At 37.9% G+C, this 13,999-nt stretch overlaps 1 protein-coding gene across 1 annotated transcript in view; it reads left to right on the top strand.

Moving 5' to 3' along the window:
• Positions 1-13,999, top strand: part of NEO1 (neogenin 1) — a 194,617-nt gene that overhangs the window by 144,582 nt on the left and 36,036 nt on the right. Inside the window, exons 17-22 of the mRNA XM_006758947.2 lie at positions 5,737-5,960; positions 6,043-6,181; positions 8,090-8,197; positions 9,873-10,067; positions 10,708-10,740; positions 13,284-13,352. Of these exons, the coding sequence (XP_006759010.1) occupies positions 5,737-5,960; positions 6,043-6,181; positions 8,090-8,197; positions 9,873-10,067; positions 10,708-10,740; positions 13,284-13,352 (768 nt within the window). The remainder of the gene's footprint in view (positions 1-5,736; positions 5,961-6,042; positions 6,182-8,089; positions 8,198-9,872; positions 10,068-10,707; positions 10,741-13,283; positions 13,353-13,999) is intronic.

The following is a 13,999-nucleotide window of genomic DNA, read 5'->3' as shown; positions in this document are numbered from 1 at the left end:
CCATACTTTAATAATTTAGCCTAAGAAGGTTCTTTATTTCTAGGAACTTATCCATTTCTTCTAGGTAATTGAATTTGGTGGTGTATGGTCTTTTATAATCTAGTTTGATCCTCTGTATATCTGTGATGACTGTTGTGTCTTTTACTGTCTCATTTCCGATTTTATTTATATGGGTCTTTTCCCTTTTTTCCTTAGTGGTTCTAGCTAGGGGTTGTCAATTTTATTAATATTTTCTAAGAACCAACTCTTTGTTTTATTGATTTTTTGTACAGTAGTTTTATTCTCTATTTCTTTTAATGATGCTCTAGTTTTTATTATTTCCTTTCTTCTGCTGACTTTGGGTTGCTTTTGTTCTTTTTCTAGTTCTTTAAGATGTGATGTTAGGTTGTTTACTTGGGATTCCTCTTGTTTCTTGAGATAGGTCTGTGATGATATAAACTTTCCTCTTATTACTGCTTTCACTGCATCCCAGAGGTTTTGATATGTTGTCTTACCATTTTCATTTGTATCTGTATATCTTTTGATCTCATCTTTTACTTCTTTAACCCAGTCGTTTTTTAGTAGTATGTTGTTTAATCTCCATGTATTTGTGGGTTTCTTTACTTTTTTTGCAGTTGATTTCTAATTGCAAGGCATCGTAGTCAGAAAATATGTTTGGTATAATTTCAACCTTTTTTAATTTGTTGATGCTAGTTCTGTGACCCAACATATGACCTATCCTTGAGAATGTTCCATGTGCCCTGGAGAAGAATGTGTAATCTTTTTTTTTAATCTTTATTGTTGACAGTATTATATATGTCCCTTTTTTCCCCCATTGACTTCTTCCAACCTGCTCCGACACAAGCCCTCACCACCCTCCCGCCTGTGTCCATGGGTTATGTAAATGCATACATAAGTTCAATGGTTGATCTCTCCACCCTTCCACCCTTCCCTACATTCCTCTGAGGTTTGATAGTCTGATAGATGTCTCCATGTCTCTGGGTCTATTTTTGTTCATTAGTTTATGTTGTTCCTTAGATTCCACATATGAGTGAGATCATATATTTATTTTTCTTGCCTCTTGAATTTGTTGATGCTAGTTATGTGACCCAACATATGGTCTATCCTTGAGAATACTCCATGTGCACTTAGGAATGTAGAATCTGATATCCTGAGATGAAAGGTTGAGTTAATGTCAACTATGTCCATTTGGTCTAGTGTTTCATTTAAGGCCAATATTTCTTTATTGATTTTTTGATTGGCTGATCTATCTAGAGTTTTCAATGGAATAGTCTGTGAGTAGCTGTTTATTATATTTTGGTGCTTCCTGGTTGGGTGCATATATGTTAAGAAGTGTTATGTTTTCTTGATGTAGTGTTCCCTTTATCATTATAAAGTGTCCATGTTTTTCTCTTATTATCTTGAAATCTGTTTTGTCAGATAAAAGTATGGCTATACCTGCTTTTTTGTGGATGTTATTTGCTTGGAGAATCATTTCCACCCTTTACTTTGAATCTCCCTTTGTCTTTGCTGCTTAGATGTGTCTCTTGAGGGCAGCATATGGTTGGGTTTTGGGTTTTGAACCACTCTGTTACTCTGTGCCTCTTTACTGGTAAATTCAGACCATTAACATTTAGGGTAATTATTGTTGTTTGAGGATTTCTTATAGCTATTTTATCTTTTGATTTCTGGTAGTTCTGTGCCTCCATTGGTTCTTTTAATTTATGCTTCAATCTTTTTCTTTTTGTTTAGTGGTATTTCATTCTTTTCTCTTGTTTTCTCTTTTTTAAGCTATATGTCCTGTTTGGGGGATTTTTGTGTGTGGGTGACATTAGGTTTATAAAAAATGAAGTTGTTTATATACCATAGTTTTTTCCCTTTTGAGAGTATCTGATCTTCATCTTCCTTTGCCAGTTCAGACCTTTCTCCCTTCCTCTTGTATGTTTTTGTTGTCACAAATTATCCCTATTTATGCTGTAAGTTTTTTTATTATCTTGTAGTGTTGTGACCTTATGTTCTTTGTTTCAGATAGAATAATTCACTTGAGTATTTCTTGCAATGGAGGTTTTCTGGTGATAAAATCCCTCAGTTTCTGTATGTCTTGGAACATCCTTATTTCTCCTTCATATTTAAAGGATAATTTTGCTGGATATATTATGTGTGGCAGGTAATTTCTCTCTTTCAGACTTTTGAATATTTGGTTCTACTCTATTCTGTCTTAACCTGGAGAGTATTATGCTAAGAATGTATATCTGGTGTTCTGTGATGAAATGTTCTATAAATGTCAATTATGTCCATTTGGTCTAGTGTTTCATTTAAGGCCAATATTTCTTTATTGATTTTTTGATTGGCTGATCTATCTAGAGTTTTCAATGGAATAGTCTGTGAGTAGCTGTTTATTATATTTTGGTGCTTCCTGGTTGGGTGCATATATGTTAAGAAGTGTTATGTTTTCTTGATGTAGTGTTCCCTTTATCATTATAAAGTGTCCATGTTTTTCTCTTATTATCTTGAAATCTGTTTTGTCAGATAAAAGTATGGCTATACCTGCTTTTTTGTGGATGTTATTTGCTTGGAGAATCATTTCCACCCTTTACTTTGAATCTCCCTTTGTCTTTGCTGCTTAGATGTGTCTCTTGAGGGCAGCATATGGTTGGGTTTTGGGTTTTGAACCACTCTGTTACTCTGTGCCTCTTTACTGGTAAATTCAGACCATTAACATTTAGGGTAATTATTGTTGTTTGAGGATTTCTTATAGCTATTTTATCTTTTGATTTCTGGTAGTTCTGTGCCTCCATTGGTTCTTTTAATTTATGCTTCAATCTTTTTCTTTTTATATTTGTGTGTGGGTGACATTAGGTTTATAAAAAATGAAGTTGTTTATATACCATAGTTTTTTCCCTTTTGAGAGTATCTGATCTTCATCTTCCTTTGCCAGTTCAGACCTTTCTCCCTTCCTCTTGTATGTTTTTGTTGTCACAAATTATCCCTATTTATGCTGTAAGTTTTTTTATTATCTTGTAGTGTTGTGACCTTATGTTCTTTGTTTCAGATAGAATAATTCACTTGAGTATTTCTTGCAATGGAGGTTTTCTGGTGATAAAATCCCTCAGTTTCTGTATGTCTTGGAACATCCTTATTTCTCCTTCATATTTAAAGGATAATTTTGCTGGATATATTATGTGTGGCAGGTAATTTCTCTCTTTCAGACTTTTGAATATTTGGTTCTACTCTATTCTGTCTTACAGAGTTTCTGCTGAGAAGTCAGATGAGATTCTGATGGGTTTTCCTTTGTAGGTCACTTCCTTCTTTTCCTTGGCTGCTTTGAGAATTATTTTCTTTGTCATTAGTTTTGACAGCTTCACTACCATATACCTTGGAGAAGGCCTCTTCGGATTGAGGTAACTAGGTGTTCTTTTTGCTTCTTGGATTCAAGGATCTAGCTCTTTCCATAGACTTGGGAGGTTCTCGTCCACTATTTGTTTTAATAGATTCTCCATTCCCTGCTCCCTTTCTTCCTCCTCCACATGCCTATGATTCTGATGTTACTTTTTCCAGTGGAATCCGAGAGGTCTCGTAGAGCTTTTTCGTTTTTCTTTATTCTCAGATCTCTCTCTTCTTCCTTCTACAGCATTTCTTGAGTCCTGTCTTCAATATTACTAGTTCTTTTCTCTAATTGGTTGGTGCTGTTTTCTATGCTCAACACTTTACTCAATTTCCTTAATTGCCTGCTTCATTCCCAGAAATTCTGATAGATTCGATTTCTGATAGAAAGTTTCAGTTTCTTTGGAGAAATACTCATTTTGTTCACTGGTTTGTTTTCTGAGTGCACTGAATTGCCTGTCAGTATTTTCTTGCATCTGGTTGAGTATTTTTAAAGCTGCAATCTTGAAATCTCTGTCATTTATATCAGCAGTCACCAACCGGTGGTCCACAGACCACTGGTGGCCCGTGAGGTTGGCAACCGCTGATTTATGTCACATAATTCCATGTGTTCCAGCCTACTTTCTGGGGATTTTTCATTTCCTTTCTGGTCATCGTTGTTCAGTGGTTCTTCATGGTATTTGCTGCCCTTCTTTGTGCCTTTGTCTCCTAGAAGGTCTTTCTACTATCTTCCAATAGATGGCACTGAATCGAAAGATTTTACCTCTGTGATCTCCCAGATTTGAGCTCTGCAGCTTGGGACAGTACAGCTGTGCTGCTTGGGGATGGGGTTTGTTTTGCCCTCACTGTAATGGTGACCCCTGACCTCTGTTTGGCCCATGCAGCCCTCATGCTGGGAAAGTATAAGAAGCAGAGGGCAGTAGACATGCTCCTACTTTACAGGGTTATTGTTAGAAAACAAGGAAAAGATTTTACCTCTGTGATCTCCCAGATTTGAGCTCTGCAGCTTGGGACAGTACAGCTGTGCTGCTTGGGGATGGGGTTTGTTTTGCCCTCACTGTAATGGTGACCCCTGACCTCTGTTTGGCCCATGCAGCCCTCATGCTGGGAAAGTATAAGAAGCAGAGGGCAGTAGACATGCTCCTACTTTACAGGGTTATTGTTAGGGTAAAACAAGGAGCAGATGGGAAAGCACAGGCTGTTAGAAAGCACTGTGCAGATGGGAGGGGTTCTTATTAGTCCGTGCTCTGTTGGGCCCGTGTCTGCTAACTCAGTCACTGTTCTGTCTCCTGGCGGCTTGCGGAAATGCACGCACAACTCAGACCCTTTTAGCTCTGGCCACTGGTAGCTCCCTGCTAGCCAGTTGCAGCTTGCAGATTGCCCTGCTGGGCTGCCCCCCTGAGCTGAAGGGCTACCTCTGTAGTCTATGTCTGTACTTTCCTCCCTTCTCATCTCCCCATTTATCCCCGAATGCCCACCTTTAGGTGTTTCAGTGTGCGGGTCTCTCAGGCGTGCATCTATGTTGATCAGGGACTTTTTTGTTGAATTATAGATGGTTAACTTGTTGGAATGTCAGAGGGAGAGGAAAAGACGTGCTCTTATGCTGCCATTCCTCTAACGTCACTCTCTGGCATCTGTTTTGTTGAGCACATGAGAATAGTAGACTTTCCTTTCTGTCAGATAAGTACTCTGGTTTCTAAAGTTATAAAGACAGTGTCAGTTGGATCCATAGCAATGGTATTTTCCATAACTTATTGGAATTCATCATTCAATTGTTCTCTGACTCTACTGGGAAAAGTGTAGCAGGACATCAGCAGATCTAAACTGAACCCTGTGTGGTTATCAGATACCCTGATTACCACAGCCAGACTGACATTCAGGACTCGGGTTTTAAGAGTAGCACCTTTACATGTCTGGTGATATGCATTGATAAGCCATATTCCAAAAACTCAGCCAGTCACTAGAATATCAAATCAGAGTATGAACTTTGTGTTACTTGCTTAGAAATTATACCCTTAATTTTGAAAGCAATTTTTATCTTTTTATGATTTTGTTTGGACAAAAGTAGAATTTTCAGGTAATTTAAAGAAAATCCAAGTATGAATATGTTGATACAATCACTGGATTATCTAATTTTAATACACCTACAGAATACAGTAGAGAATGTATGATTAATTAGTATTTTTCTAGACATTTTCCTGAAAGAACACAAGTGGAAATATTATTTTAAATGAATGGTGGTTATTTATTAACTCTGGATTCTCTTTCTCTTTCTTCATTTCTCACCTTTCATTCCATTATATTACCCTGCATTTCCCTTTTATTTTTGTTTCTGTTAAATGCCACTTCCCTTTTTAATTACTTTTTACCCAGACACTTCTGAGGTTGATTTATTTGTTATTAATGCTCCATACACTCCAGTGCCAGATCCCACTCCCATGATGCCACCAGTGGGAGTCCAGGCTTCCATTCTGAGTCATGATACCATAAGGATTACGTGGGCGGACAATTCACTGCCCAAACACCAGAAGATTACAGACTCTCGGTACTACACAGTCCGATGGAAAACCAACATCCCAGCAAACACCAAGTATAAGGTACTGGCACATATGGTCTGGGTAAGAAAAGCTAACTATGGATATTTCCTCAATCTAAAGTTCTTGAATCATATATTTCCAGAATGCAAATGCAACAACTTTGAGTTACTTGGTGACTGGTTTAAAAGCAAATACACTCTATGAATTCTCTGTGATGGTGACCAAAGGTCGAAGATCAAGCACATGGAGTATGACAGCCCATGGGACTACCTTTGAATTAGGTATGTGTTGTCAGAACCTTATGTCATATGGCATTTCTTCTCTGCAAGATACGAAAGTCATTGGAAGTTCCTGCTAATGTTGTGCCACATTTCAAATCATGAGACTTATCACCTCCTTTTATTAACCAGGGAAAGAATTGAGTATGTGAATGTATTTACCGAATTCAGTGAGCAACTACAGCTGGAGTTCAATGTTTGATTTTTCAGCTAATGAATTATGGTTTTTTAATCATTATACAAGAACAGTAACAGGATAACATAATACAAAGCATATTAAATTTTAGGAATCAAGAGACTTGAGTTCAATCCCAGGTCAGCCATCTACTGAGTGTGATCATAAGCGAGTCATTCAACCTCTCTAAATCTGTTTCTTCCACCTATAAAAGAGGGGTGATTGAACCTCTGCTTTTCCTACTTTACAGGGTTCTTGTTAGGGTGAACAAGGAGCAGATGGGAAAGCACAGGCTGTTGTAAAGCACTGTGTGAATGGGAGGGGTTCTTGTCATTAGTCCTGCTATCCAGGTAAACTTGAGAAAGAAAAGATGAAGCAGCCTGCCCGTCACCAAGCAGCTGCAGTGCTGCTTGTGGAGTCTAGCACTTACCAGTAGCTCTCTAGCAAACCAATTAGTGTCTTTGTAAAATCTCTCACTGGAGTATCCTTAGGGTTTTTGTCTGAAAGAGAAAAGCCAAAAAAGCAAATTAAGTGGAAAGCAAGCCCTCCAGGTTTGAGATTCTGATTGCTTTTTGCTTACCTGTAGGCCTACACTTCTGCTTCTTATACTTTCCCAGCATGAAGTCATGTGTAACTATTGGTAGTCTCTATCTATTCCAGCCTCCTATTTTTTTACTCTCCTGTATATAAATAATGAAAAAATGGAGGTGTAGTATCTCCCCAGAAGGCTTGTCCCTAATGTTTTTGTCTTCTGAACAGTGAGTGGGTTGTACATCCTACAGAGAAAAGGGTTTGGATTTGGAGAGTTAGAAATACAGTGCACAAAAGCTTACATGGACCTTGAGTTTGCTTTCTTGGCCAGTTTTAAAAAAATATCTTTTTGCTTTAATTCCAACCCATTAGCTAATAAATGACATTATGTATTTCCTTAGGATGTTTGCATTTCACCAGGCTTTCTTCCATTTTTATGCTAGGAGGAGTCTAGCACTGTAGGAAGAGAAAATTTAAGGATGTTCTTAACTTGCTCATTTCCCTACTAGTACATTAAAAGTTTTCAGCCATAACATGGAAACAAGAAATGCAGTCATTTTTATTTTATTGTTTTTTTCTGTTACGTAAAGAGCTTTACATTTCAGAGCAATAAGCTCAAATATTTGCAAACTTTAAATAATAAACATCAGTTTATAAATCATGTGTTCTTTGAAGGAATTTGGGGTTTTCAAACATTTGGTTTGGAGAGGCAACTATAGGTGAGAGAGAAAATTATTTTACATTTAAAAATATCCTAACAAATAATCCAGATTAGAGAAGAACGTCATCTTGGGAAAATTACATAACTTTTCTCATTTTCAGTGTCTTGATGTGCTAAGACATTATCTTTATGGGATAATGCCTACCTTTCAAGCTGCCATAAAGATGAAGTGAAAAATCACTTTTAAAATGCCTGGCATATATTAGGTACTTGCCTTTTTTATTTTCCTATCTATTTACAATATACATCCCTGGCCCCAGCCAAGATGCCAATTCTTATCTTTATAGTGTGGTATTCTCTCTGATATTTTCCATATTCTTTTTATTGGAGCTATTTATAGATAGACTATAAGTTCTTTGAAGTTAGGAGGCTTTGTCTTTTTTGCTTTATACCCTTGATTGTGACTTATAAATGGAAAGGGTTGAGGAAATGGTGAATAAAATTGAAATGGACAGGAATTATTAAAAGTATCGTTATTTTGTAGTTCCTACTTCTCCACCCAAGGATGTGACAGTTGTAAGTAAAGAGGGAAAACCTAGGACCATAATTGTAAATTGGCAACCTCCCTCTGAAGCCAATGGCAAAATTACAGGTAAGATGCTTTGAATGTGTGTCTGTCCCTGTTACTGCTGGGCAGAACACTCCAGGGGAGTTCTGTGTTGGGAGAAGTGGGAGTCTGAAGGCTGGCTTGGTCATTTACAAGGTGCTATGAGTCATGATGGTCACAAAAAGTGGAGCAAGGGGATGCTGCTATTTGCCCACAGGAACATAAAAATAAGTCACCAGCTAATTGTTCTAACTCACTTTGAAAGTCTGATGGGCATGGGTTATGCTAGACAGACAGTCTTTGGATGTAGTGATACCTTATGACATACTTATTTTCTTCAGAAAAGCTGTTCTTCTCTGTCCCTGACTACATGACCTGCTTTAAAAACCCTGCCTAATTCTATAGGGTTATTCCCAATAAACAGGGATTCATCTCTTTTACCCTAAAGCCCATTAGACTTTTAATTCCCCCCCCCCCCAGGCCTGCTACTTTACTTTAGTTCCTGTGCCTGTACCACTAGAGTTAGTTTGAATTGGCCTAGGCCTTTGGAGGGATCTGGAATATTTCTTTGGGCTTCCAGAGGAGGAGACCCTTCCACAATAAACATTGTGCCCTTTTCAGCCTTGTCAAGGAGGAAAGGGATTTAGCTGTTAAATATTCCCCTTGGGACCTCTGCCCAAGGATATATGGCAGTGGTCCTCAAACTTTTTAAACAGGTGGCCAGTTCACTGTCCCTCAGACCACTGGAGGGCTGGACTATAGTTAAAAAAAAAACAAAACTGTGAACAAATTCCTATGCACCCTGCACATACCTTATTTTGAAGTAAAAAAACAAAACAGGAACAAATACAATATTTGTATTTGCATGTGGCCCGCGGGCTGTAGTTTGAGGGCCCCTGATATATGGTGTGAGGAACAGAAGTTTGCCTTCTGAAGTTCTTTGGTATGAATAGGGCGGCCTAAGAAAACTGAAAGCATTGTTCTGCTTCAGCTTTCTATAGAAACTCCTTTCCATAAATTCCTGGGCTTTTTTTGTCACTTTTTTGGGTTTTTGAATTTGCTTCTTTCATAAAAGAATCAAGCATGACTTGACTTGCGTTGATTGCATTGTACTTTGCCTTTAAAGCCCAGGAATAATGCACTGGATGGGTAGGCTTGTGGTTGTGGGTCTCTCTGCCTCAGCCACGGAGATTGAGTGCCCTCTGGTGGAAGTTGTCAGGTGACGTTTGGGGTGACTTCCCCCGCAAATCTGGGAGAAATTAACAAAGGTTGCTGCCCATCTCCCAGGAGTTTTTCTCCTAGGAAATCACATCGGTGAGAGCTAAAACAGCATTTTAGGCCACTATTGCTTTTCAGAACCACATTATTTTAATTGTAGACCTAGGTACATTATTTAAAAATTAACATTGAAGAGATTGGATTATTTTCCTTATATGATTTCTTAGTTTCTGAGGGTATTTAACCGTGTATTTTCTATCTTTTATTCATTTTATTACTTCAGCTGCTGATATAGATAATAACTCACAGCTTGGCACTGTGTAAATTGTGGTTTTCTGTACATTATGTTTAATGTAGCATTTTTAATGCATTTTACCATTGCTGTTTAATCAGTAACTTGTTCTCTACTTGTTTGTGCTCTAACATATATCTTTATTGACTTACTGATTGCAAAAGAAGAAGCAGAAATAAGATTTTTTTTCCCATTAACTACTTTGGACAGGTTACATCATATATTACAGCACAGATGTGAATGCAGAGATACACGATTGGGTTATTGAGCCTGTTGTGGGAAACAGATTGACTCACCAAATACAAGAGCTAACACTTGACACGCCATACTACTTCAAAATCCAGGCTCGGAACTCAAAGGGCATGGGGCCCATGTCTGATGCTGTCCAGTTCAGAACACCTAAAGGTAAGGCTCCCCACAGAGTGTTTTATAATGTGTTTCTTTAGTGGGACTGTGCTTGCACATGTCACTTTAGCATGTACAGACTATGGATGATATAAGCAGTCCTTATGATGAGCCACAGTGTGTGTATTTATCTCAGACTGATCCCTCACTCACCACTGACCACCAGAGGGGTGCTTCCCTAGATCACTTGCCCAGATCACACAGAAGGGACCTCTGACTCCAGTCTATTCGAGGCAGTGATGTAGAACTGTTTACAGTCAGATCAGGTGTGATTCTCTTTTCCTGTAATTCCGTGTTATTGTGATGGATGATTCTCTTTCAGTACATGCAGGCTCCCAATCTGAAAGGCTTAATGTAGACCTTTGTAGGGAGAAAGGGGACCCTTTAAAGAAATTCTAGATAAGAAAGTGAAGATGAAGTACTGAACCAAGTGAGTTCAGGAATAAAATGTAGTCGGGGACTGAGTCTCTGGAAATATGGAAACTATATATTGGTTTCTTTTCTGCTGGTATTTTAAAAAAAGACTCAATTTGTTTGGAAGTTTGTGGGATTTTTTTTCCTTTAAAAATTCTGCCTGTCCCATCTTCAAAGCTTGTGATTCTTGCTCTTGTTTTTTCTTCCCCTGTGCTTGGCCTGTTAGCGGACTCCTCTGATAAAATGCCTAATGACCAAGGTAAATGAGTAGATGGCCTCTCTTTCCTTTCCTCTCTTTTGTGACCTATTATTAGTTTTTGTTGTTTTTGTTTCTTTTTTTTTCTTGAAAATCAGTACCATGTGTTAAAAAACCATGTATTTATTGGCCAAAGTGGAGTTGAGTCCATGTTTGAGGCACTTGGGGTATCTGAAAAGCTGGGAGCTAATATAGACTGGTAGGGGAAAAATCCTGACTCAAAAAACTGAGTTCTGCAGCTGTAGGAGATTGGCCTTAAGTGAGGGTCCAATTAGCACAAAGATATTTAAATTCGGCCAGGATAACAGCAAGCATACCAATTTGTAGCATTTAGTATTTTATTTGTATCTCTAAGTGAAAAGTTGTAATCAAATTCAGCGAATACCCTATTTTCCTCCTCCCACAATCTATCTGTAAGTTTACCCTACTAAACTATGATTATCCATGGCAAAATTTGTGCTATTTATTCTCTTATCATAAGCTTGATTAAGAGCTCCTTTTCCATTTCTTTCCTTAAATGTATCTGCTTACTTTAAAAGAGGAAATAAACGATTTTAAGTGGAAACTTAGGAAGCATGAGCCACATTGTCGCCATTCTTGAAATTACGTCAGCAGGGCCTTTCACCACAGTTGCTGTGGTGGTGGATAACTGTGCTTTGTGATTTTCGTCTCTGCGAATTCAGCTAAAGTTGGTGTCTGTTTTCTATACTAAGAAAGAGCAATAAAAGTAAATTTTATGATTGCTTTCATAGTTTAAGAATAGTTATTATTAAAAAAAGATTAGTTGTTAGAAATACAGTCTTTGGATCTTGGTTAACGGCAAGGAAGAGTCAGAACTTGAGATTTCCAGTTTCAGGACTTTGGAAATATGTTTGCATTCTATGAGTCTTTTGTTGTACTTTGTAGAAACTGCAAACATGGGGTGGGGGTGGGGAGGCACCCTAATCATGGTAGAAACTTTGACTTAAGTGTGAGAAAAGAAAAATAACCGTACTGTATATGCACAGAATATAAATGTGCTTGTTCTTTCCTGGCTTCACTCCGTAAGCCAGAATACAGTTCTGAGCTGCACCACACCTCTGGTATTTAAAATTCTTTGCCCATGTTTACTTTGGTTTTTTGGTTAATCCTTGGAATTTCTTGTTCATAGGTTAAATTTTAAAAAAAAATTGGGATATATAGAAATTAAACCAACCAGCTTATTGGCAAAGTGTGTTCTTTGGCAGTTAGTTACATAATATGATACTTTGGATGGTTTAGCTTAAATGTGGGCTTACCCGACAAATAAGGACACTTAAACCTGAGAGCCTTACAAGTGCTAGGTCATTCCACCAACTAGACTTAATCATAGTGAAAAGAACGGCTGAAATCTTGATGTGTGGTATGTACCATTTGGGAGGAATGATGGCGACAGAAATAACAGGATAGAATGATAAGTATGAGCAAATGAAAAGAGACAGTGAGTTAACTTCTAGAATATGCCCTTTTGGATACTCAAGAATTTCTGTTACCTTTTGGTGTTTTGAACTTTAAGAAACATAGAAAACATTGTTTTTTTTGCCTCTAGATGCACTCTATTAAATGAACTACGCACAGAAACCGTCACATTTTAATTTCATTCATTTCCTCCAAGCCTGATAATTTGTAGAAGTAGTTGACTTTTTAGCTCTAATGTTTTACAGAAACACATCTAGTTTATTAATTTCTTGCCAATCTTAATTTATACAAATTACTCCTTTATAAGCTTTTTCTTTTTTTAAAGTAAGTTTTTTCCGAAGCTTCATGCTCTCTGCCTCTGTGAAGAGTAAGATTATATTCTTCCCTAAAGATTTACTATGCTTATAATAATAGTAGTTAATATTTATTGAATATTTACTACATGTCAGGCAGCACTGATATTTGTGTTTTCTCAGCCTCACTGTGTTCCCTGATGCTGGGTTAGGAGACACTGTCCTTTGTGAACAACCAGAGCGAAGACTTTGTTTTTCCATCTTTGTATATTTAGTTCACTGAGACCCCAATTTGAACCTCCACTTGCCTTCCTGCTCCTGCTTAGAGAGAGGCAACTATATAATTTGAGAAAAGAATCTAATCCCTGGTAGGCCAGATCAGCATAGGCAGGCCCTTGGAAGAGTCTAGTTCTTTATTGCGGAAGCTAATCAAACTGGTGTTCTTGGTTCCTTTTCCAAGAGAAGCTCCTTTAGCATCAGTGCTCTAAGTCATCTTTCAGAAATGGTTTCCTGGACTGGAGAAGTAGGGTATGTTCCCAACTTGTGAACAGCGAATGGCAGTCTAATTACACACTAGATATAGCCGTGGAAAGGGTGTCAGCCTTTCAGATGCCTCATTGCATAGAAAGTTAGGCCTTAGTTTGCTTTGCACAAATAGACTGTATTTCCCCAGTTGTTCATGTGCTACTTCATTTTCTCATGAACAAAGTAGACTGAAAATAGTTTTTATATAGAAAATGCTCATTAGCTGTGAAGTGGACTTGTAACACCTGTGGGTTGAGTCACTACTGACATGATTTTTTTTCTCTCTTTCAGCCTCAGGGTCTGCAGGAAAAGGAAGCCGGCTACCAGACCTAGGATCTGACTACAAAACTCCCATGAGCGGTAAAGCCCCTCCTGTGGCCCTGTTGCCTACTACTGTGGGCGCAATTCTGCTTGATATCTTGAAATGGCCTATGTAGCTTGTGTGTGGTGATTGTAGCATGTTGCCTATTTCCCTTTATTTAATAGAGTTAGCTTTAGGCACTTCTCTGGCAAATATTTGCTGAATTACTGCAACCCACTCATTATAGGGTCTATAAATAAAATTGTTTCTCCACATATCCAATTTAAAATGAGGCTAATTCTGAACAAACAAATCTTCCTTTTGCCTACTTCCTCTACAGAAAAATTAGAATTTTTTTTTTCAAAAATAAACTCTAGTGGAATTAGCCATCACCCAAGCCAAAGGAATGCCTCTGAATCATTCATTTCTCTCCAAACTACTTACTATAGTGTTTTTAGTTTGGGAATTCTAAAAAAGTTTTCCTACTCTCCTAGCCATCCTAAGAGCTAGTGCCTTCTAATTACTTAATGATGGCACCTACTCTTCTACAGAACTTCACCATTTGTAAGTTACTTTCATACATTATTTTTTTAATTAAATCTTTATTGTTCAGATTATTACAGTTGTTCCTCTTTTTTCCCCCCATAGCTCCCCTCCACCCGGTTCCCACCCCACCCTCTGCCCTTACCCACTCCCCCCTGTCCTC

Source organism: Myotis davidii, unplaced genomic scaffold, assembly GCF_000327345.1.
Source record: "Myotis davidii unplaced genomic scaffold, ASM32734v1 scaffold955, whole genome shotgun sequence".
In the NCBI taxonomy this organism is placed as follows: domain Eukaryota; kingdom Metazoa; phylum Chordata; class Mammalia; order Chiroptera; family Vespertilionidae; genus Myotis; species Myotis davidii.
The sequence above is the reverse complement of the archived record's forward strand: the minus strand, read 5'-3'. Positions and strand labels throughout refer to the sequence as shown.